The sequence below is a fragment of the Aptenodytes patagonicus genome, chromosome 1 (genome assembly GCF_965638725.1).
Source record: "Aptenodytes patagonicus chromosome 1, bAptPat1.pri.cur, whole genome shotgun sequence".
Lineage (NCBI taxonomy): Eukaryota > Metazoa > Chordata > Aves > Sphenisciformes > Spheniscidae > Aptenodytes > Aptenodytes patagonicus.
Window position 1 is genome coordinate 6,912,268 of NC_134949.1, and position 23,748 is coordinate 6,936,015.

At 43.5% G+C, this 23,748-nt stretch overlaps 1 protein-coding gene across 5 annotated transcripts; it reads left to right on the plus strand.

The window, feature by feature from the left end:
• The first annotated feature begins 2,067 nt into the window (after window positions 1-2,067).
• OPTN (optineurin) lies at window positions 2,068-22,935 on the plus strand. Of its 5 annotated transcripts, none has more exons than XM_076354218.1 (14): window positions 2,068-2,138; window positions 3,034-3,213; window positions 5,043-5,245; window positions 7,870-8,028; window positions 9,441-9,517; window positions 11,667-11,801; window positions 12,955-13,039; window positions 16,953-17,068; window positions 17,747-17,896; window positions 18,937-19,030; window positions 19,702-19,860; window positions 20,571-20,701; window positions 21,656-21,735; window positions 21,969-22,935. In XM_076354218.1, exons 2-14 carry the CDS (start codon window positions 3,048-3,050, stop codon window positions 22,088-22,090), a joined length of 1,677 nt encoding a protein of 558 aa, XP_076210333.1. In that variant the 5' UTR covers window positions 2,068-2,138; window positions 3,034-3,047; the 3' UTR covers window positions 22,091-22,935. The 5 variants fall into 5 exon arrangements, with proteins under 5 accessions (XP_076210333.1, XP_076210422.1, XP_076210175.1 ...); XM_076354307.1 differs by lacking the exon at window positions 2,068-2,138 and adding an exon at window positions 2,218-2,276; XM_076354060.1 differs by lacking the exon at window positions 2,068-2,138 and adding an exon at window positions 2,382-2,711.
• Window positions 22,936-23,748: the final 813 nt, after the last annotated feature.

A 23,748-nucleotide genomic window follows, 5' to 3' on the forward strand; every position in this document is an offset into this window, starting at 1 on the left:
ATAGGAATTACTATAGCAGGAACCACCTGAACCAATGGAGGACAAGCCTTACAAGAAGCAGTGCAAGTGCAGCAGTGACCCGACCTGAGCTGGCTTTGGTGCCCAGTAACTCCACGCAAGACACCACCTCTCCTGTCTGGAGTGACCACCGTAACAGATGGAGCCCAAAGCCATGGACTAAATGAACTCAATGGACATTTTGTGGACATTTATGGACATTTTACAGACATTGCACAAGAGTGGTCCGTAGACTAAGTGAATGATATCTTTGTATTGTATGAAAGGATGGGAAGGGGGGTGGTGGGTAATGAGGGTGTATTGGATAGTGTGGGACCTGAGCATGACGTAAATGGTATGGAATAAGGGGTGGAGAACGTGTGCTGGTTTTGGCTGGGGTAGAGTTAAATTTCTTCATAGTAGCTGGTATGTGGGCTATGTTTTGGATTTGTGCTGGAAACGATGTTGATAACACAGGGATGTTTTCGTTACTGCTGAGCAGTGCTTACACACAGTCAAGGCCTTGTCTGCTTCTCACCCCACCCCACCAGTGAGTAGGCTGGGGGTGCACAAGAAGTTGGGAGGAGACACAGCCGGCACAGCTGACCCCAACTAACCAAAGGGATATTCCACACCATATGACAGTTATTTGTTGCTCTTCTTTTGCCTTTGCTGCACACACAGTAAGGTCCTGCAGTTTGCAAGAACTTAGCTCAGAGCTCAAATAAAAAGCCGTGATGAGCTGCTAGTATTTCTGTTCCTCATTCTCACAGAAGCTACCTTCTTTGCCCCTCTAACTCCCATATGCTCCTGTCTAACATACCAGCCATGGATGCAGTGATGGGAGATGATAGTAATTCAGAGATCACACTCCCTCGAGCAGAGAAGATCTCGGTGTACCTATAAGGAGCAGGATTCTGTTTGCCAGCAGTGTAAGCAGAAAGCACATGGATTATGGGCTCAGCATGCATAAATCTGCTATCAGACCTGTTCTTTACCACACAGGTGGTCCCAAATGTTTGCTGGTTTTATTTCTAGGGAGATTAGTAACCTACACCCTCAGTTTGAATGCTGAAGTTCCTCAGCTGTAACAGGATTGCTCCCTGCCAGCATCCACCATCCACCATGCACCTCTCCTCTCTCTCGTGCTGGGGAGTCCCTGGCTGCAGCGCTTGGAGGGCAGCTGGGGAGACCATCCACAGAAGCCATGACTTCATTAAACAGCAGACAGTTCACAGCTCCTAGGAGATATCAAAGTAGCATTTTCAAATCAGAAGAACTTATTTTCAAGCCATGCTGTTTTTCATGAAAGATCGGTATTTTCCACATAGAAAGCTGACATTTTAGCTAAAATGACATTTTTCCCATTGAAAAAAAGGAACCAAAATATCATAGGTGGCCCTATTACCTAAGAACAGGCACTGTGGGGTACTTCCCGCCCAGCATCCTGTTAAAGACAGTCATTAAGGATGAACTGCCCCAACTAACTCCATCCCTGGGAACCAGGCATTTAAGGTCTTCCCGGCCCAGACACTGCATCCAGCCACATTTAACAGCCATTATGGGGCGACACCCCCATAGTCGGGCAAACCCCATCCTAATTGATTTGATCCCGTGGCAATAATCACTAAAACATCATTATGCCCTGTGTGAAAAGCGCTCCCTTTTGTTTGCCTCACACCCGCTGCCTGATCACGTCTTTTAGGCCTCGTGCAACGAGAACCCTATCCTAATCATCCCTCTTGACGCTGCTCTCTGCTCCTCCATAGCCTCTAGTCTGTCTTTCTTCTCCTGTGGAGACCCACGATTTCCCCCCGTGACGGGCAGTGTGCTCCCCACACGACCTTGCTTCTCCTTGGGGGATTTGGCTTCCGTTCCCGCTCGGCTGGCGGTTCCTGGGTTCCTCAGGGCGGGAATCGGGGGCTGTGTGAGGGAAGGGAGACGCTACGTGCCCGGAGAGGGCGAGGGCGCTGGGACGGGAGGCCTGGCACCCGCAGGGAGGACCGCAGCCTGCCCTGCCGCCGGGCGGGCGGTGGGCGGGCAGCACGGAGCTCTGGAAGTCCCCGCGGAGGCGGAGGAGGCGGGGACGGCAGTCAGCTGAGCCGGGCCGCTGCCGCCGCCATGGGCGCGCTGTGAGGCGGGTGAGCGGGGTGACGCTCGGTGGGGGGCGGTGGTGGCTGTCCCTGAGGCGAACCCGGCGCGGGGGGGACAGCGGGCGGCGGCCGGTTTCCGTCGCGGTAGCCTTGGGCGGGCTCGCCCGGTGACTCGGCGGATCCGGGGTGGGCCTGCGGGGAGGGCGGGCCGGCCCGGGGAAGGGCAAGCGGGGAAACGCCGGTTTGCGGCTCCCGGAGGCCGTCCCCGGCCCCGGCCCGAGGGTGGCGGGTGGCGGGGGGGGGGGGATGCTGCGGCCGGACCGAGCAACCGTGACTGGGCAGAGGCGGGTGCTTCAGCCTCCCCCGGTACCGCGGCGGGGTGCCGGGTGTGCGGTGGAGAAGGAAAAAGGGGACAAGAAAGCGAAAATGAAAGTTAAAAATCAGCGGAAATGGAATTTTGGCGTGAAACGCAGCGTCGGGGCGTGCTGAGGCCGAGCGGGGCAGCGGGAGGCGGCGGCGCCCCAGGCCCTCTCAGGGCCGGGCGGGCGTCGGAGCCCGCGCTTCAGGGACGGGAGCTCCCGACCTCACAAAATACCGTCAGGCTGCGCACGCCCAGGGCTGGTGAGGAAAGAGGGAAGAGTGGGTGAGACAAGGGTTCTTGTTGTTTCATTCCCAGAGCAAGGGGCTCCCGAGGAAGGGTTGGTTAGTCCGGGAGACGTCTCGGGGATCAGTTGCTTTATTCATGCAGCCCCCTGAGGGGTTAATGGGATATGCAGACTCATGGATACTCTGGTGTAGCAGCGTCAGAGCAATTGGAGGGTGCCTGTGTGTTATGACAAGACACGTGGCTTGCTTGTCTTAATAAAATGAAGGTATGGTTATGTTTTCTTTATAAACCTTTATTGGCAAGAAATTGAGAGTTTTCTCTTTGCAAACCTTGTAGTAGACGCTTCAGAGATGTCCAGCAAGTTGAAGAGCCATCCTGCTGAAAATGGAGAGCATCCCAGGAGTAAAATGGAAAACGGAACGGATAGCATGGCTGCCCCTGCCCTTAGTACCTACACCCCAGAAGAGATGGTACAACAGATGAAAGAACTAATCACTGAGAACAATGAGTTAAAAGGTGAATGTGCATGTGAACTGGTCTTGAAATGCAAAAGCCTTGAGTCTCTTCTGTGGTTTTTTTTGTCCTATGACTATGAATTCTGTGCTCGTTTGCCCTTGCTGGATAACATTTTATGCTTGGGTAGCATTTGCTGTATAAACGACTCTGCAAGTGGCAAGGCCGATTTGATAGGACACATCAAATTGAATTGGTATGGAAGATTAGGGGAAGAACAGCCCAATGTATGGGTGACTGATTTGCTTTAGAATTATACATATAAGCAGTATAGCACTGTGTATTTTAGGAGGTGAGGTGAAAAATCTCTTGCTGTGATATGCTCTTTGCTCATCAACCTCTAAGAGCTTTTTTCGTTTGCATTTTAGGACTGTTGGGCAGCTCCATTACAGACAGACTAACATTTTGCCATATCTGCATCAGGAGGGGTGGATACTGCACAGTGCCCAGAACAGTTTGGGTGAGGATGATGTTTGAAAGGAGCTTCATCCTCCTGGGCAGAGAGGGGAATTGGAGCAGGCTCTCCTGCACTGTGTAATAATGACTATGAAAGTTTAGATGTGGCAGCACCTTCTGTACTTCAGGAGGAAGTGGTGGCCATGGCAGGGTCTATCTGGGAGAAACCAATAGGTTTCTCTGAAAATGCCTAATGATTTGAGTCCTTCAGGTGAGATAGGTTTGTTTCTGGATCCCAGGAGTTTAGGTGTCAGATAGGAATTTTTTTTTTAAATGCATAGAGCAAAACCCAAGGGTGTCTGGGAATTTTCTGTGTAAAAGACAGAGGTACCTCACTGTTTATGTGGCAGCAGAGCATGAAGTCACATATCTTGTGTGCTGTGATTTTACACTAGTGTTTAAATTCTGCCTGAATCATTTTTGGACCCGGTCCAAGTTCTCTGCCTTGGAGTCTCATGGGTATCTGGCAGGAAAGTTGTTTCTAGAAGTACCTCTGGTATTTTGCTAAAAGGTCCTATATTATATAAGATAATGTCTTGGGACCATATTTACAGCTGCTGTAACTCATACCTTGCAGAATCATTCTCCAGAGCTACATTTATTTATATAACCTGAAGGATTTGCTGGCAGTTTATAATATGACATCAGGACATAATGGAAGTTACTAGAAAATACAATGTATAAAAGATTTTCAAGCAACTGGCTTTGAGTTTGTTGCTTTAAAAAAAGCAAGTTTGAAATACTTTCATTGACTCTTCCTAAAAATCTTGTAAGCATTTTGCAACAGTAAGACTGACATTGTTATATACTGACTTTGTTACATACTCATAGCTTTCCAGCCAGGGGGAACTGACTTTGCTGTAAGTTGTCAGGTATATTTTTTTCAATGTTTTCAATCAAATCTTAACCAAATGTTCAAGTGGAGCATTGATTTGATAGCATCCGTTTTCATGCAGTAATTTACCAGTCTAGGATGTCTGTTTTCCCTACCAAGTCTCAGTAGTTTCAGAATCTCAGTTCAGTAGTTTCATTTGGATTGATCATGTAAGTAACACACGCAGCAAGATACCAGGTACCTCTTGTGAAGAATACTTCTTGCTTGTACTTCTTGGTTTAGGAGTAAGTCAAGAAGTGAGAGAGTGTGGGCATGTGATTTCAGCAGTGGATTTAATGCTATTTATTATAGTGCTAACGAACTATAATGTTTAGTTCTGGTTTGGTATTTAAGGTACACGAGAAGGAGGTTAGCATTTCATACCCAATTATTGCTAACCCATTTGATACTGAAGAATGCTGAGCTCAGTGTAGTGGAAATCTGCTGTTTCATTGACAGAGTATTAACGTGAATCAATGTCTTGTCTCTGGCTATCGTTCAGAAGCCATGAAGTTGCATAACCAAGCTATGAAGGACCGATATGAGGAACTTTCCATCTGGCGAGAGAAGCAGAAAGAAGAACGAGAGTTTTATGAGCTAAAGTTTAAGGAGGCTAAGCAGTGCTTGCTAGCCAAGTGCATTGAAAACGAACAGCTACAGCAACAACTTCAGAGCTTAAAGGAAAGAGAAGAAGGAGCTGAAATGGTAAATAAGGAATTGGTTGGACTGACACGTTTTTGAATTGAAAGTCTGGAGCATTCAGTCCCTTCATCACACTGGGAGGTTTGGAGATTTGTTAACATCTCCATTTTTATCCTTATGCTCTAAGAAGAGGTCTTGGCCTGACTTATTTGGTAAAGTGAGGCTTCTCAGAGTATAGTAACAGAAAATTGTGCCACACCTGAGATAATTTACATTGCCATTAACATTTAATTAACAATAATAATTAACATTTGTGACATAAGAAATTAACATTTCTTGCTAACTGTTCATTCTTTATTTTGTTTACTGTTGGGTATGTCTTGACTTTATCCCTCCCTTTGCTCGTTAGATTATCTATCTCTCATGTTCGCTTAATTGCTTTTGTATTTGTGTTTCGAGGGAGAAGTTGACATGTAAGCAAAAAAAAAAAAATTACCTGCCACCTATTGTTGTTATATCATTCTCCTCTCATGAAAACTCTTTTACTGAGGTCAGATTAGATCTGTACTTCTGCCGCCCCATTTGAGTCTGACTGAGCTTCCTCCTTCTGTCTTACCTTTGGCTCTGTAACACATCATTTCTAACGTTGCAGGTGATTGCTTAGTAGGCAGGCAACATTTTGCAGGTAGTACTGAAGCCATCTATGGACAAAGCCTATTTAAAACAAAACCTGCTTTGTGTCCCATGTGGTCATGTGAAGAGGTGTTTAACGAGAAGTTTCATGCAGAGCCAAACTGATGCATCCTGGTATCTGGTACCTCCAGGACCCATGTGGATTCTCTGTTGCCTGATGAAGGATGAGCATGTTAGCCTTTTTCTCAACGGAGTCACTAGTAGACTCTCCTTTTCTCTCCTGACTGCCTATTTTATGGAACTCTGTAAGAAATTTTTCAGCATGTAAATCAAAATTGGCCAATGAGTTCAGAAGTTACAAGGGGGAAGAAAGTCATGCATAAATAGTGTGATTGTGTAAGTATTACTTACACAATCTTTACAGGCTAAAAGTTGTGTTTCAGGATTGTCAAGGAAGTTCAGAATTTCATAAATCTAGAATAGTTTTTATGGGGAAGCAGAGGATTTATTCTGCCTCTACCTGTTTTAGAACTTCTTGTACTTTGAATACTTGAAGTATGTATTGACAGAGTGATCCAAACTGCTTGAGTAATCCAACATCCAGATAAGTAAAAATAAATCTCTTCTAATTATCTCATTCCAAGAGCTTCATAGAGTAAGCCCTGGTTCTTCTGTGATTCTTTGCAGTTTTATCAGCCAGTGATAACTGTAATTTAGACAGTGACATTTTCATTTCTGATCATGATTTTCAGGCTGACTGTCATTAAGCCAAAATGACTTTCCCTCTTGAATGCTTTAGTTCTACTTTAATTCTTTTTTTTGTTTGTTTAGAAAGAGCATGAAAAAATTTCATCTAATTTAAAATTAGTCTAATTTCTCTCACCTCTGTGTTTTACTATTAATTGAGATAGACTATAGTCCATTGCTACCATTAAGTGACATCTCTGTTTCACTCAACGTAAATCACAGATATATTGTGTTGCCTCCTTTAGTGATAAACCAGCATTCATAGGAGGGTTTTTCTCAAAACCGTACCTCTGTTAGCACAGGTTGCTGTAAAGCGCGCTCTTCTTCGCTGGAGCTGACGCTAATTGCATCCTCTTACAGCCTAAGCACAGTATCAGAGACAGCAGCAAGTCAGGTGGGTAGGGCGGTACTGCGGGATGAGAGACACTGAGCAAAGAGCAAGAGTTTGGAGATTTGGCATGAATGATAGATTAGAATGTAATTCAGACTCCAGGAATTGTCCAGAATTTACATTGATGGTATGTGGTGTAATAAAGGCATTACCAGGAGGTGGAAGGCTCGGATTACAAAATGAGGAAGAAACAAACTCACAGGGAAAGTTTAATAATGGGGAGAGGCATCTAAAGGAGAGAAAAAAATGAGGCTTCCTGGTTATGTAGAGGCTTAAGAGAGGTTTTTGAGGATCCTGAGGAACGGGAAGAGGCAGAAGGTGAAGGAGACAGTCATGATTGGAAGGAGAGATTAAGTTTGGGGAGAATCTCTGAGGGGCAGAGGCTTTGTGGAAGGGAAGGGATATAGGGAGAGATTTATACATGGAGGTGGGGTACAGGGAAGTTGTGTGGTGGAGGAAGGCTGAAAGTGGGATGTGTGGAAAAGCTCTCTGCCCACTGATTTTTTTTCTCCCTAGAATCTTAGGTAGATTTGGGAAAAGAGGAATGAGGATATGGGTAAAAAAATGAAATAATTCTGGACAATAATTCTGTAGGTTGGCTGAGACCCTACGTGGTAGTGAGAGGCATAGATTCAGGTGAAGATTTACATCCTAATTATCTGTGCATTCAGAGAACCAGGCCCATGTCTTCCAGAAGCATGATGCTCATCGTTTGATTAACTTGGTTTCACAGTTTAGATTTCTTGCTGTCTAGTGGACCAAAGTGTAGTAAACTCCGGGATCTGTACAGTGCGTTTTTTCCAGGCAAACCTAAACAGAGAAGAAGGGATGTGGGACACCATTGTTATGTTCAGGCTCTGTGCTCCTTGGCTGGTGTTTCCTTTTGGTTGGCTAATGCAGGGTTTGTTTATCCCAGGAGGGCTGCATGGCTCCCGAGAAGGAAGCGAGGCAGCTGAAATCCCAGGTGCAGCGGCTCCAGGCTGAGAAGGCAGATCTGTTAGCCATCATTTCAGAACTGCAGGTCAAGCTGAACATCTCCTCAGCAGAGGATTCCTTCGTGGAGATTGGGATGAGCGTAAGTGAGGGGAATAAAAAGAACACAGTGACCTGCGGCCAGAAACTTTGGTTCCATCTTGGTCCTCCTTTTTTTGCAAACTGAATTTTCTTCTCGTACCAGGCTAAATGATGAGGAAGTCACTTCTGAGTGTAATTACAGTGACAATGTTTACTTGATGACATTGTACAGAGAGGTATTTAGCATCCTGTCTTTCTTTAATAGAAAGGGTGAATCTATACCCATGTCAATGAAAAGTCTTTATGCCTCTTTGAGAGGGAACAGCAAACTGCCAGCAACGGCAGTAACACAAGATAGAGGCACGGTGGATTTGGGAGAAGAGTTGCATGGTTGGACTCAATGAGCTTAAAGGTCTTTTCCAACCTAAATGATTCTATGGTCTCTTAGATTACCTGATATGGAGCACTTGTGTGTTACAAGGTGTAGTGGTAAAGGACTTGGAATTTATTTTTGTCCTTCCACTTTTATGCTCAAAGTAAATTAATTTCATAGGTAGCCTCCATCGCACTAAAAATACTCTCTGGAAAAAACAATATGGTCCAGCAGGTGACTTCGGACTAGTTCAAAATGTTAAGAGTCTTATCTTAGTTGGAATTCCTGGGAACATCTGTACTATGTTTTGATAAGGGGCAACACCTATGCATAGGGGAGGGCGTTTTCTTTTGAGAATGGGGCTCACTTTCTACTGACAGATATGTAGAGATGCAGGCAAACAAAACTAAGCACAAAGCTGTAGAGTGTTCCCTAGAGGCACAAAAATCTACTTTTTCTACTGTTCTTGTAGACAGTGAAAAATCTTCACAGGCAAAATGTGAAAATGTGTGTCTGTTATCCCCATAATAGCAGATCCCTCTCTGGAAAGTACAAGTGCAACAAGAAATTAAGATAATTTAATTAAAACTTGTTCGGAGTTGTTGAAGAAAACTTCAGACTGCAGGAAACCTTCAAGGATGCATTCTCCTTTTTTTGCTACAAAGATTTACCTTTGAGCTATGAAGGTCAAGGAGTGAGTTTTGTAGTGGGACAGAGGCGTGGTTCTCTTGGGAGGCAGGAGAGTGGTTTTTAGACTTATATTTAAAGTCACCTGCAGTGATGTTGGCTGTTGCTGTGTGGTGCCCAGTCATCTTTGTAGGGGAGAGTGGCCATGGAGGTTGCTGATGAAAGGAGAAGGCCAAATCTCATTGTTGTTCCTCTTCTCTGATCAGTCTGGAAAAGATACAGGGAAAGGCATGTGAAGTATTTAAGTTAAGAATTTCCAAACATGAAACTGATCTGTAGGAGTTTTGCGTTTTATTGATTTTTATTGCCACGATAGTAGTTTTCCCTGTTTTTCTTCCTTCCTTAACTCAAGTAAATAAAACTGTGTCCTGCTTAGTCCAAATACCAAGCTAATAGTGTTTTTTCTTTCCTAGGAAGGAGAAATAAATAGAACTGCAAAGGAACATCAAGAGAATAGTGGTGAAATGACCAGTAACGTCGCTGTCTACATGTATGTAGGTTCTTGTGTGATGTGTGTGATTCAGACTTCTGCAATGTGTTTTGTTTTCAATGTGAGGGAAGTTTTTTCTATGAGGAATGCACTAGAAAATCCTGTTTTTTTCTGTGGCCTTGCATCCCTCCATTGCAGTAGCTCTACCTTCCTGCCATGTCAGAAAGACCCTCAGCTCTCTGGCATACTTCCTTCCAATTTTCACTAGCTGACAATAGGGAGTCCGTACTCTGGCCAGTTGGCCAGGCATTTATGTACATGCTGACTTGCCAGCTTTTCAGGCTTTTAAGGGAGGCCGAACAGAAAAGATAAAGATAGAGGCTGCAGGGAGTCCCTCCCTTCTAGTCATTGGAGACCATCTAATAGAGCATCTGTCCTCTACCCAATTACAATGATGTTGGTAAGAATCAGAGGACTTACAGTCTTTCAAAGCTGAACTCAAGTCTTTTCTGTTTGTGTGTGGTTGATGTAAAGCGTATCATGGTACAGTAGACAGACAGTGCAATGACGTAGTCCTTATTTTTCAGGTTACTAGGCTTAAGATACCAGCATTCTGTTTAGGTTACTTCTCAAAATTTGATCTTTACATCAGCTCCAGGGCACAAGGGACTTTCTTGCCCCTAGCTGAACCTTTATTCCTCGTGGACATAGACAGCTGATACTATTAAACTTTCCATTTTGGATACTCCCCAATTTAGCAGCTAGATGGTTGTGGCTGAACTCTCTTATTTACTTTCTGGCCTTTGCTTTTGGAATGAAAGGATATAGAAAATGCTATGAGCATAGCAGGCCAGAAAGCTGTTCTCTATGTACAGGTTTTCCCTTAAACCCCTGTCACTCCCTATGTCACTGCAAGGGAGAATGGCGTTTTCATGTAATGACATAGAAAACTTGTCCCTCAGCATGCAGTTAAGAAGTTGAAGGCGGGGAAAAAAGAAGTTACGATCATGGATGAAACTGAGAGAGTTGCTGACCACAGACTGGGCTGCAAGTACTCAGCTTGTCGTTAGCGGTGGCTTGTGAGAACACTCTGATTACAAGAAGACATTCTCTGTGTGTCTTGGTTACCTTTTGATGAGTATCTGGGCTGTATCTACAAGAACAGGGGGTATATATACCTCTTAAAATATTTCCTGTGTCACCACGTGTCTTTGTCTAACATTGAAACTTTAGACTGGTGCTGTTAACAGGTTCAGAGAAACGTGATCCACTCAGGACAGGTTTATTTCTGTAAGAGTAGAACTGTGCACTAAAAATCCCCTGATAAAAGTTATTTACTTAAAATATCCTGGCTGAATGCTGTCTTTGGGGTATTGAATTTTGCTCACCAAAGATTTCTAGCTCTCAGGAGCACATAGAAGACTGTCCTTTACTTTCTGTTGTGAACTACAAAAGCAAAGTTTTAAACACATGCTGTTTTACAGCTGAGCTTCTGAAATGTACAGTGTGTATAACCCACCTATCTTACCATATAGTTAGGGGATTTTGACTTTCTGTCTAGGTGGACATAAAAATGGAGGGAATGGAATACAATATTTTATCACCAGGAAGTTAACTTACCTTATTTTTCAGATAGTTTTGTGTTTGTTTTGGTTCACTTCTACAGTAGCATAATGAGATTTTGAAAAGAGCTATAGAATACGAGAGAGGTGAAATATTGAAGAGATTTTTTCTGAAAAAGAAAGCAATTTCTGATGACCATTTTAGTGGAATGTGCCTTCTTTTCCTGGAAAGGAATGAGACAGAGCTAAGAAATGTTGCATGTTTCACTGGAAAAAAACAAGTTATTTGGGGAACAGTCAGCAGCACTTTGCAGAAGGGGCTGCAGAGTAGGTCAGAATAAATGCACTAGGTTTTGTATTGTCTTGACTGCTTTTGTTTTCCTTGCTTAAGTACTAAATTGTTCCCCCAGCTTGAAGGGGACTGTCTGAACACTGCGCAAAACAAGGACTGCATAAGCACGCATGGGGACTGTGGCTAGCAGCTTGTGGGCAGGTCTTGGTTCTTGGGAGTGAGCCCTTTGCTCAGAACGTTGATTTTTCAGCACTGGTGAAATGGTGACCTCCCAGACCAGGTCCCAGAACTAGGGATAAGGGAGTGCTCTAGTAAAATCGTAGCTGCTGTTATTTACATCTGGTTTGGTTTGAAGCAGGAGCAAACCTGCAGATGAATCAAAGAATTTGGAGTCTGAGGAGCTAACTGTGAGCCAGCTGCTCTGCTGCCTTAGAAATGAAACTCAGAGGCGGGAAAAACTTGAGAAGGAGCTGCAGGATCACAAAGAGAGGTATGAAGTAGGTGCACTGTAACATTTGGAGCTGTTTTCTTTCAGGGCTGCTGCAGTTACCAAGTCTGTGGCTGATCAGAGACAAGCTGAAATATCAGTGTGACCTGGATGGGGAATTTCGTGAGCACTCCGTAGTAATAACTTATTTTTGTGGTAGTCCTTATAGGGATAAACCCCAGGTTCTTTTCCGTGGGCAAAAGAGTTTCCATGTTTTATTATTATTTCCTATAGCACCACAGATCAAGACAAATCACCCGTTTCCTCTTGGGTTCCAACTTTCTCCAGGTTATGTCAGAATGATATGATGACTAGTTGAGGATGTTCTTTCCACTCGCTCCTCCATAGTTAATTGATTTTGTAGGAATCATCTGCATGTGGGGCCTTAAGCAAATCACTATGTATAAAACAGGGATTACAGTCCTCTTCGTGATATTGGCAGGCTACGTTTAGCAATGTGTGACCTTGGAAAAGCTCCTTAGAAATGTCTAAAATAAGTTTAATTCCAAACTTGTCTAAGAGTTTTTCTAGTGAGACCTGCATGAGGGTCCATCCCAGCTCAGTTATATTGGTATAAATCGGCATGACTGTTCAGGCATGGAACATTGCCTAAGCAGTAGCTGTTGCAAATCCCCACTTCGCAGAGACAGAGTAGGACTTCCTGGACATTATCTGCTGGGAAAGGTTGGTGTCACGGTAATTGGTGTCTACGTGGTCTTCCTAGAAGAGGTAATGAGCCATAGCCAAATGATTCTTGGAAATCTCAGCCTCTGAAAATACCAAAGGAAAATAGAGGCAATATTAATTACTGGATTCAGTGAACAGACTGACCCATTTCCAAAGGGTTAGCAGTTTTGGACTGTACCAAAGGTGGTAGTACTGTACTGATCTGTGGACTGAATGTCACTGTCATTCACCACACCTGCAGACTTATACATCCATTTTAATCAAGTATACATGCTGGGTGTCCTGTGTTCTTCGGGGACCGCCATGATTGTGTAGAATTTCCTGCATGTCTGTGCTTTCAATTCTGCCTCTCGTTTGTGGCTGTGATGTTAGAAAGAGAGTACATCACTTGCGTGAAATCTTTGAATAGTCACAGTCGCACTTTAAATATAGGCCAAATCCATTGTTGTTGGATCCTTCTGTTTTCCAGACTGTCAAAGCTGGAGAAGGAAACCAGCAACTGCCTGGAGAGTGGGACACAAACTGAACAGGAAGAAGAGGAGAGTTCAGAGGCTGTAAGTACCTGTCCTCCTGAGCTGAGATTTAACAACATACAGCTTACTTGTTGAGGCCAACAACCTCAGGGCCTAGATTTCCACTTGCACTCAGGGAGCAAGGGGCAATTATCCTGCACAGGGTATGGAAGTGAATTTTGAACTCTCTAATCCGTATCTTAGAGGTGGTTCCAAATTACACCAGCCACCAAAAAGGGGTGAAATTGGTGGCCAAGAATTAGGGAAGCGTGGCATAACTGCAGGTATACCTCATTGCCCTGGCCATGCCCACTAAACAGAGAGATGCAGTCATTTCTAGCTCCAGAAAGTCTTCTAGACTGGGTGAATCTCCTCACTGCTGGCTAGGTCAGCTTTTGGATCAGAATCCAATGACAGCATACTGTGAAACAGACTTTAAATGCGGAGCTCATAAGGCACCTGGTTTAGTTTTCTTTTACATCTCACCAAAAATATGAATTACAATGGTGGGGCATAACTATCTCGGATTGAGACACAGTTCTAGGCAAACTCAGTCCTGATGTTCTCAATTAAGAGTTTGAATGGATGCTGGGGTTGGGATTCAGCTCCAGATTCAGACACCTAAATTTGTGTGCCTACCGTTGTAGATGTCTCTATGTGAGATAAGCGTGTAAGCTCCCATAGCAGTGGAGATCCATTCAGGTTCAGTGCAACTGCATAATACAGGCAACTAAGAATGCCTGTGTATGAAGCAGTGTTGGTTATCTGAGATGCTGCATGGGGCTAGCAAATATGCTATGGGATCTGCTGGAGACCTGTGCCCTTCTGAAGGCCAGGACAAGTACTTTAGGGCAGGGCTGGCTTAGTTAAACAAGACCAGTTTGTGGTCAGGCCAAGAGATGTCCTTTCTAAGGAAAGCAGATTATGTCTCAGTTAATTCTTTCCAGTATTTTTATCTCAACTTTGCCCGAGTTACAGCTTGAGCCAGATGCTCCTCATCTAAGTACTGATATTGAGGTCAGCATAGTGAGATCCTTGTGATGGCACCCGTTGTTTCCATTTTTATGCTGTTGGGTTTCTTCAGAGGGCTCTTGTCAGTGGAGCTCATGTTATCTCCACCTATTGTAAAATGTAGATCTTTAACCTACATTAAAGGTGGGGGGGATGCAGTGTGGACCATTTGAGGGCTCTGCATTTGAAGACATCCTGGGAGAGAAGGAAAAGTTTTTCAAACCCGCTTTGGCTGTGTTTGGAGAGTGAGGAGTGGCTGGGGGAGAAGAGGCTAGAGCGCATTCTCTGCCGAACAGCAGCTGGAGACTAACCTCAGCCAGGTCTCCTGAAACAAGTCATCTTAAAGCACCACTGCAGTTATTGCTCTGCCTTCCCTGGGAGGCTGCTTGCAAGCTTCCCAGAAGCAGAGATCTAGGAGGCTATGATTTAGGTGTTGCTCCTTTCCTGGGCGGGCTAGGAAATGGGTGTTGGGGAGAGACAGTCTGTACTGTGTGATGGGATTTTTTGAGTCGGGTTAGCCTTTTCAGCGAGGCTGCCAGACTTGCTTTCCAGAAGCATGGATTGTTTGTGTTCTAATTAAGTAAAATATCTTGAATTACGATGGCTTTCACTAGGGACCAAGAATTCACAGTGCAGCTTTATTAGAAGTCAGACTTTTGCTAGTGATATGTGGTTTCATTTGTTGACATGTTTTCTGTTAAGGCAATTTCTGCTGATGTCTAGTTTTCTGCAAATTGAAATGCCATCACCTCACAAAAATCAGTGCTTTCATCTGTGAGTGTGATTGGATTAGTTGGATTGCTGCATAAAATAATTTTGTGGCTTGTTTTGCAGCTATGATGGTAGAAGAACGATCTCTTTTTTTGCTTCTGAGATAGAAAAAGCGTAGTGCAATGTGCTTTGTGAGTGTTTACACCGTTATATTCAGTCCCTTTTGCTTGGTATGACTGGTGAATGATACTAGCTTGGGCAGCTTGTGGAGGGTGTCCTCAGCAACATCTGTCAGTAGACAATCGTGTTCTGTCTGCCTCTCAGTCACACTGGCAGTGTTCCACACTTCTGCTCTGAGATGAAAGCTGGAGTGTTCACAGGTCATCATGGATGAACAACTTCTATTGCTTCAGTTGCCTGGGGAAGTGGTGGACTTCCCCTGTTAGAAAACTGGAGCTTTTCTTCAAGGAAATAGGCAGCAGCATGCTCTTGATACACCTGGTATCTTTTTAGCCACAGCCACCCAGCTCATTGCCAAGCTGGACTGGAGAGTTTCCGTGCATTTGATGAGATAAGACATCAATGAAAATTACAGTACTAGGAACAATTAAACTGATGCTAGCGTGATGATGAGATTCAGATGTTTCTTTAGGAAAGCTCCAGGATGTACCTCCAGAGACTACAAACCATCAGGAGTCAAAGGTTTCACATCTTCTAGAGTGTGGGGATATATTTTAAGAATTGAAACTCTTATGTGTCCTTTGTGTCTTGGGTTGGAGGAGAACACAGCTGCTGTTTCTTTCCTCCTCCTGCTTTTTGCCTGTCTTCAGGATCCTTCAGTGATCTTCCTGTGGTCTAAAGCCCAAATGAGAGGGCCAGTGACTCACAACAAAACTGATTACAGTTCTACTAGAAATCATTTTCTTCTTTGTTTGCAAAGTTGATTCATGAGTGAATGGTAACGGAGTTACCATCTGGGGTTGTATTTTCTCCTTCAAAAAGTCAAGAGCTGAAGCCTTCCAGTCCTGTGGTACTCATGCGTGTGGTGTGGGAGAGGCTGGTGTGTGTAGGGAGAGGGCCATTTGGCTGGAGGGGTGTTTCATGCCTAATTGAAATAAATAACGAATAAAACCTTCTGTGTTCTCTGCTTTCTGCACAAAACAAGAACGGAGGAAACTAGAATGGAAGGGGTAATCCCAGTGCAGGATATAACTGGGAGGAGAAAGTCTAAGGTTTTAGTCTGCCTCCTTTACTTCTCTACTTCCAAACTGCTTCTTGATGATCAGGGGGATTGAACACCTCTCCTATGAAGAAAGGCTGAGAGAGTTGGGGTTGTTCAGCCTAGAGGAGAGAAGGCTTCAGGGAGACCTTATTGCAGCCTATCAGTACTTAAAGGGGGCTTCTAAAAAAGATGGCGCAGAGTTTTTAGCAGGGCCTGTTGCGACAGGACAAGGGGGAATGGCTTTAGACTAAAGGGGGGTAGATTTAGACGAGATCTAAGGAAGACGTTTTTTACACTGAGGGTGGTGAAACACTGGCACAGGTTGCCCAGAGAGGTGGTGGATGCCCCATCCCTGGAAACATTCAAGGTCAGGCTGGACGGGGCTCTGAGCAACCTGATCGAGTTGAAGATGTCCCTGCCCCCACAGCAGGGGGGTTGGACTAGATGACCTTTAGAGGTCCCTTCCAACCCAAACTATTCTATGATTCTATGATTCTTCTGTTCTACATCTGCTGTCACACCTCTTTCGAAAGAGCTCACTTATGCTAGCAGACTGGAAGCCTACCTAGGGATGGATCATTTGTTTATGTTTCTTTGATAGACTATAGCTATTGCTTAGAGGAGTGGCAGTAATCACTAAGTCTGCCTGCTTTGCTCATGTGTGTTTTAAATTGTGAACTCCAAGAAAGAAAATGTAGATGTGTTTCCCATCTGCATGAGGTGTATTCTAGTCAACGTTGGAAAGTCAGTAATAGTATTGTCTTTGACTCATACTGATCTTATGAAAGTGTTAAGTCAAAATGGGGTTCTGCCATATTTAGGAATAATTGGTAATTGTGAAGCTTTGTGGATGGGGCCTTATTATTGAGCATAGAGTGTAATGGTGCATACTGACTTCTGCTGTTTTCTCTAGAGAAAGAATGATACTTCCTGGTTAGATCTCTCAATTAGCCTGCAACTTTCCTATCTTGAATTGTCCATATGTAATTTTCCTTATTTTTTCTCTAAAAGGTTGGCAGTGAAGTAGAAACCCTGAATTTGCAAGTTTGTGCTCTGTTTAAAGAGCTTCAGGAAGCCCATGAGAAGTTAAAAGAAGCAGAATTGATTCAGAAGAAGCTTCAAGAAAAGTAAGGTTCAGAAGAACAACAGTTCTGCCGTGACACTCAGTATATATTTGTATGACAACTCCCACCTTGGGAAACTCACCAGCTCTACAGATATCAACTTAAATATCTGTTTCATAGAAATGGTGTAAAAGATTGCTACTTCTTTGTAAGTGGAGATGAAAGTACAGAAATACAGTAATTGTCAGAAAATCTGAGCTGCCAACCTCGTTCTACAAATAGAACCCCAGCGCCTTGAATTTTAAGATTTGGGTTTTAACCCTTCCTGATGTAAAGGCATATCTTCCCTGCTTTCTGCTTCACATAATCAGTCCCTGTTCTAGTCTTAGGGGAAGAAGCTAAGGGACCTAGTTATGACCGTTTTCACATGAACTGTCTGTGCTTTTGAAGACCAATTGTGTAGGTTATATAAAGTGGTTACAAGACCCTCACTTTAATTGCTCAGTTTTCTGTCAAATTCCAGTTCTTTGAGATTCTTAATAGTAAGAAAGTAAGTGTTGGTTTCAGTAGCTTTGTTTTCTGATGGTTGTGTATAGATTCATTTTTGTCTTTCCTTGTTCTTCATCAAAATAAGCCTTTAAAGTGAACCACACAAAGATCTTTTTGTATTATGCCTAGTGTGCCAAATCCGTCAGGAAAAGGTGAACAGGAGAGATCAACCTTTTTTCCTTGTTCTGTCAGGTGCCAAGTACTGGAAAGAAAAAGCTCGGCTGCTGCATCAGAATTGGAGGAGAAGCAGCAGCTAATATACACTATCAAGAAGCTGGAACTTCAGGTGGAGAGCATGCAGGCAGAGGTCAAGCTGGAACAAGCCAAAACACATGAAGAAAAGTGAGTATGACTTGGTTTTATATTTCAGGGAGATATTGTCAGTGAGGAAGGGAAGTCCAAGGGAACTTGGCCAAAGGGGAATTGAATCTGAAATACAAGTTTTGTGTTCTGCACCCTTTGAAACCATGTTACGTTTGTAGAGTCTGAACTAGAAACCTGCATTCACCTCAGCATCTGTGTCACTTTGAATCTGGAGTTTCCACATTAGGCCCAAATTGTATCCTTCCATCTTGTGAACACCTCACTTAGGAAAATTTGAGCTGTAAGCTCTGACTTGTATCTTCCTTTTGTCATAAAGTCAAAGACGGAATAGGGTCAGGTATAATATACAAGCAGAGGAAGCAGAAAAGTGACAACAGCTGTCCCATTGACTAGTAGGGGTGAATGTGTCCACAGCTTGGAGGGTAGGGACAAGTCAGGTGGTTACAGTGATGAGACAGTGAAGTTAATGAAGGGATCTGCGGTCTCTACAATACATTTGCAGCTAAGAGAGGTAAGTATGCAGTGAAGCTGAGGTAGAGACTCACTGTTTGCTCTGGCTCCCCCCTCCCTTTCATGTGCAGTCCACGTAAGGAGTGTGAAAATGTCAGTCCAAGCTGTACAGAGAAGCTGAACTGCCTGAAGGATCTGTCTTCAGCTGCTGGAAAAGCTGCTTATTATCTTTGGAGTCTGTGTCTGGTTCTTCTCCTTACGAATCCTCCTTCACTGGAAGTCTCTGAGTCAAGACTTGGATGTCTTCCTAAGAGAGGTGTTAAATTTTGAACAGAATTTGTTATAAAAATATTGGGTGATGGATTCTTCAATCTGAAATGCAGACGATCAGTAAGGACATTTGTTTGGACTCAGTCCGTGGATAGAGCAGCACACAACTCATTGGAAGAGAGATGTTGAGACATAGAGCATGATTTTTTCTCATCAGAAATGCAGATTCATTTTCAAGGAGCTGGTGGTGGTTTTTTTTCTAAATTCTAACAGATTATTTAGATTTCAAAGAATTTTTAAGTGTTTCAAACTTTCACCTCTTTTCTTGTCGTAAACAGGGCAAGATTTAGTAGCTTGCAGGATGCATACAGCAAACTCCTTCCTGAACTCACTGAGGCAATGAAAACAATCGATGAAATGAAACTCAAAGAGGTAAACTCATCACAAGAAGAAATCATAATTAATTAGGAGGGAGCGGGAAGGGATGGGAGAATGTATCTAGGAACAAATTCGGCAGGAAACAACTGTCACCCCTTCCACACAATATAGCGTGCAACATAGCAGCATTGCTCTGATAAACATACATCCTGTGCTGTCAATTATAGAAAACTTCATCCACACATCAGTACTTCCATGATGTTTTCTAGATAAGGTCTAATCTGCAGTGCGGTATGGAGTCCAGTCCTTAGAGATCAGTGATACGCAACGGCATATTGGTGCTCCTGCAGCATAATTTGTAAATATGGGAAGGTAGACCTCTAAACATTTTTGTAATCTTAAATAGAATGCCTGCCACAGTGAGGTCTTGCTCATAACTGAGGCTCCATGGAAGTGCCAGATCCTTCTGTATGATTTTAGAAAGTGGGAAAACATCCTTTGCAGTGTCTGTTAAGGAGTTCTCTTTTACCTTGCTACAATGTAGCTTGAAAGCTCAAAACTAACCTTTAAATTAAAATATCAGTCACCATTGCTGTCTTAGTCCAAGTTCCTTTGATGACCAAAATTGGAAGCTTTTCCAAGGGCAGGAGGAGTAAGAAGCAAACTTTCACTTCAAGCAGTGTCATATTCTGAGTTCATCTCATAATCATAGTTATTCCTTGCAGCTGGACAGAGTGGATAAAGTTGTGGTGGAACAACTGAATGCAAAGGTGGAGTTGGCAGAACAAGCCCTGGCTGCAAAGCAGCTCCAGATAGATGAAATGAAGCAGATAATTGCTAAGCAAGAGGAGGACCTTGAAACCATGGCTGTGCTCCGTGCTCAGGTATCAGCTCTTCTTCAGAAATTGGATAGTTCTCCCACCCAATATTCAGAAACCAGGAGGAGCTATTTAATGGCTCACTCTGAAATACTGAATATCTGTTTCCTCAATTCCAAAGCATAATTCCCTTACTTGGCCTGCCTTGCAGATCCCTGCAGAGCCTTTACACCATATCCTACGGTTCTGTAGGAGGAACTGTGTATGCTGGAGTCTGGCACAACAAACAAAAGCTGGGAATAGATGTGTTTGTGATTTAAAACCACTGTCTTTAAGAATCACTGCCTATGTTTTAGGGATGATTTTACTCAAACCAGTATGTGTAAACAGTGACTAAAAAGGGTCTGCCTCACATTTAAGGCACAGAACTGACATCTTGGCCCTGTTCCATTGTCTGTGCCACAGATTTGTCTGTGTCATCGGTCAAGTCACCTCCTCACTGCTTGTTTATACCTCATTTCTGCCTCTGTACAGCAGAGGGCAATAGCACTGTCCCAGATAAGACACTTGAAGTATCTTATACAGAATCCAGAAACTACTGAGTCGTCTTCACCTTGTAAGTAGTGCAGGTCTTCACTTTGCAGCGTGTAGGTGCTGTGGGACTATTTTAAGTAGATGCAGGCTATCATACAGATTTGCTATTTTGGCATATAATATATGACTATGGTTCAGTCTTAAGTTACAAATTCTCAGCATGATTTAATTTCTCTGATCAGGTGGAGGTTTATTGTTCTGACTTCCATGCTGAGAGGGCAGCAAGAGAGAAGATCCATGAGGAGAAGGAGCAGTTGGCTGTCCAGCTGGCATACCTGCTAAAAGAGCAGCAAAACCTTGAAGATCTTGGCCGGTGAGAATAGACTTTGGCTGAGCTGCCTTTGGACTGTCTTGTTAGCCTGTGTGCTGGAGTTGACCAATGTTGTCTTGCTAGCATCTCAGTAGAAAGGCAAACAACTCTGCAGACATTTATTTCTTGGTTAATTTGAATTTTAAAAGAGAAAAAAAATTAGTTGGCTGACTTCTCATTTTAATTTTGTGATAGAGTCTGTAAGGCATGTTAGTTCTTACTTGGGTGCCTTAGCAAGATTTCACTTTGGATGATTCATACTTGGTAAATTTTCCCTGCTGATTTATTTGAGTTTCTTTGGGTTCTGGCCTCAATTTTAGTGGGGAATCTGCAGCTAAGCTTGCTACATGTGTGCCAGGGATATCTGCTGCTTCTCCAGGTGGCAGTGGTAAGTGAGTACCCCTAGTTTCAAGTACTGTGACACCCTGGAATTGCACCATTTTGGCACTCTTAGCTGTAAAAGAGAAAAAAGAAACATTAACCGTGAGTCCTCCACTCACCTCGTGGAAGCCATGGGTACAAGAAGAGTGCCCAGAATCTGAAGAATCAAGTTATATTTCACGTTAACTGTGCACTGAACTCTTTTTCTGGTATAACTTGCTTTTCTGCTTTCATCAAATTTGCAGTTTGCCCTGAATAGCTGAGAGTTCTTGGAGTTTTCCAGAGGAGTGTGCCCTGGATCCCTAAGTGTGTAGCTGCCCAAATCCTGCTAGTATCAGTTGTTTGACCCTGATTTCAGCAGGACCCTGGCACAATCTCACAAAGCAGCAGCATTTCTAGGTCCTGTTTCTGAGCAGCAGTTGTGAACTAAATGCATGACCAGTTGACATGATTTACTTGCAAATCCTTTGATTTATTTTGAAACCTCTTACATTTTCTGGAGACAAAGGGAAGATACCTTTTGCTCAGTCTTTTTTCAGAGCCCTTGACTTTTTTTAAATTTTATTTTATTCTCAGAAACTCTTTGGCGGAGATGCAGAATCGCCACGGAGCCAGGGCACCAGATCGGGAACACTCGCCTCGCCTTGTCCAAAGAGGTACTGTAAGCTCACAGGGCCAGGCCCTGCTGTGTTCAGTTTAAAACAGCTTTGCTTGGCTGCAAGCAGCTCCCCAGCTCCCCTGTGGCTATTCTGGCAACTGGGTAGCTGCAGAGAGCGTGATTCTCTGGCTGTTAGGAGCAAGCCGCCAATCCTCTTTCAATTGCTCTGCAAAAAGTGGAAAAATCAAGTAATATAACAGGTAATCAATCATTTATCTTCTCTGCTTGCAGGAACTGGCAGTCAAGACTGGCCAGAGCAGCGGAATATCTCAATGTATTCATGTCCCAAATGTGAAGAAATTCTACCTGATTTGGACACACTGCAGATTCACGTTATGGACTGCATTAATTGAGTGATGCCCTCCAATTCATCTTCTGGAATTTCACCTGCCAAATGCATTTTTTTTTTCTTCCTGCTCAAATAACGTTCAACTCTACATCCCATGAAGGAGGTTTTCAGGGTTTTTCTCATTAATTCAATGGGAGGAGGGTAAAACTCCAACCCTGCCCTGTACTCACTAATCTTGTTTTAATCTGCTTTAGGAAAAGAATTTTTATAGGTTAACAACATGGATGCGCTAAAGAACTCCCAGTGTGTCTGCTGCTATGAAATCTTTCAGGAACGCTCCCCTGATGTGCTCTGCTCTTATGGCTAGCCCGCAGAACGGGGCTGAATCGCTGAAGTCAGAAGGGAGATGGGATATATGCTGATCAATTAAAGTACTGTGAGGCTGTAAATACTTCATCTCTCATGTAGTATACATCGGGAAACTAATACATTAAAAAAGCTATTTGAGAAGCTTCCAGCAAAGTGGAGTAGTGCTGTATTCATTGAGCATTTGAAATGAACCCTGCTCTTTCTCCAGGTGGCAGTTTTATTGCTGCCCTTGTGACCATACTAATCTGATGTTAAATTTTTGATGGCTTATGTAACTTCTTGCTTTAGCCAGCTGTGGGTAAGGTTTAAAACAGATCATTTAGGTCTCATATATGTAGCTCCTGGTGTACCTAAGTCACTTGGTTTTATAGAACTGTTCATTTTTAAGGTGGTGTGTTGATTCTTCTTTATTATAATAAATTCATTTGAACCTGTACAGTATTGTGCTAGAAAGAGCTGAGATGGATGTAACCTAATTTAAAGAGAAGAGTATAATGGATTTTCACATCTCAAAATAAATCTATTGGAAGTATAAAATTACTATGCCTGTGAATACTTTGGAGGCTGAAACAGGATTGCAAATACCTATGGCTGAAAAGCTGGTGTAGAAAGAACCGTAGTGTATTAGATCTGTTCTTGTCCTCGCTGGTGTTTTTGTCTCGACAAAAAACAGTTCTTAACTTGCCATTGCATAAGGGAGGAAAACACACAACTCTTAACAAAATATGAACCAGCATGAACGGCAGGAAACAACTCGAGCAAATTGCTGGGATCCATGCAGATGAGGAGTTCCGTGTCCTTTGCAAATGGCTAACGTTTGCACTGTTGGGAACTGGCAGGGAAAGGGAAGTAAGAGATGCGTGAAAACCTCTGAGCAGCCAAGATGGTGTCTCTTTACGGCATCATCGTCCTGCTGAAGAAATGAAGCGTTGGTCACTTCGGCACTGCCCAGTTGGAAGGAAGCCTCCACGTGGTTTTTTATTTTTTTCCTCCACTGTCCAAAACTGAATTTCTGGAAGCAAATATGCCAGGACTCATTACAACCCAGTAGTTAAATCTGTGCCATCTTGTTCTCTGGTAGGCCCGTTACGTTGACTGAGGGGTGCCAGCAAGGTCCGTTTGTGCCCAGTCCACTTCATTCTGATTGCCAGAATTGTGAGCTGGGTGGGATGATCACACAACCTGTATATGAAAGTTCAATATTTTTAATACCACTTTATTACTTCTTGACTCACCCTTCCACTTCAAAGTTCACATTATAATAAGCCTGAATGTCTCCTGATTCGACATCACAGTGCACTGGTCTCAGAGTTGCTGGATTGTCAGAGTTAGGAAGCCCGAATCCTCCTTCAT

Bases quoted from the DNA above. Each gene is read 5' to 3' on its own strand.
- OPTN (XM_076354060.1), top strand. From the start codon at position 2,540: ATGGAATTTTGGCGTGAAACGCAGCGTCGGGGCGTGCTGAGGCCGAGC. The intron at 8,029-9,440 runs GTAAGTGAGGGG...TTTCTTTCCTAG, and splicing joins TCGTGGAGATTGGGATGAGC to GAAGGAGAAATAAATAGAAC. The intron at 19,031-19,701 runs GTAAACTCATCA...TATTCCTTGCAG, and splicing joins ATGAAATGAAACTCAAAGAG to CTGGACAGAGTGGATAAAGT.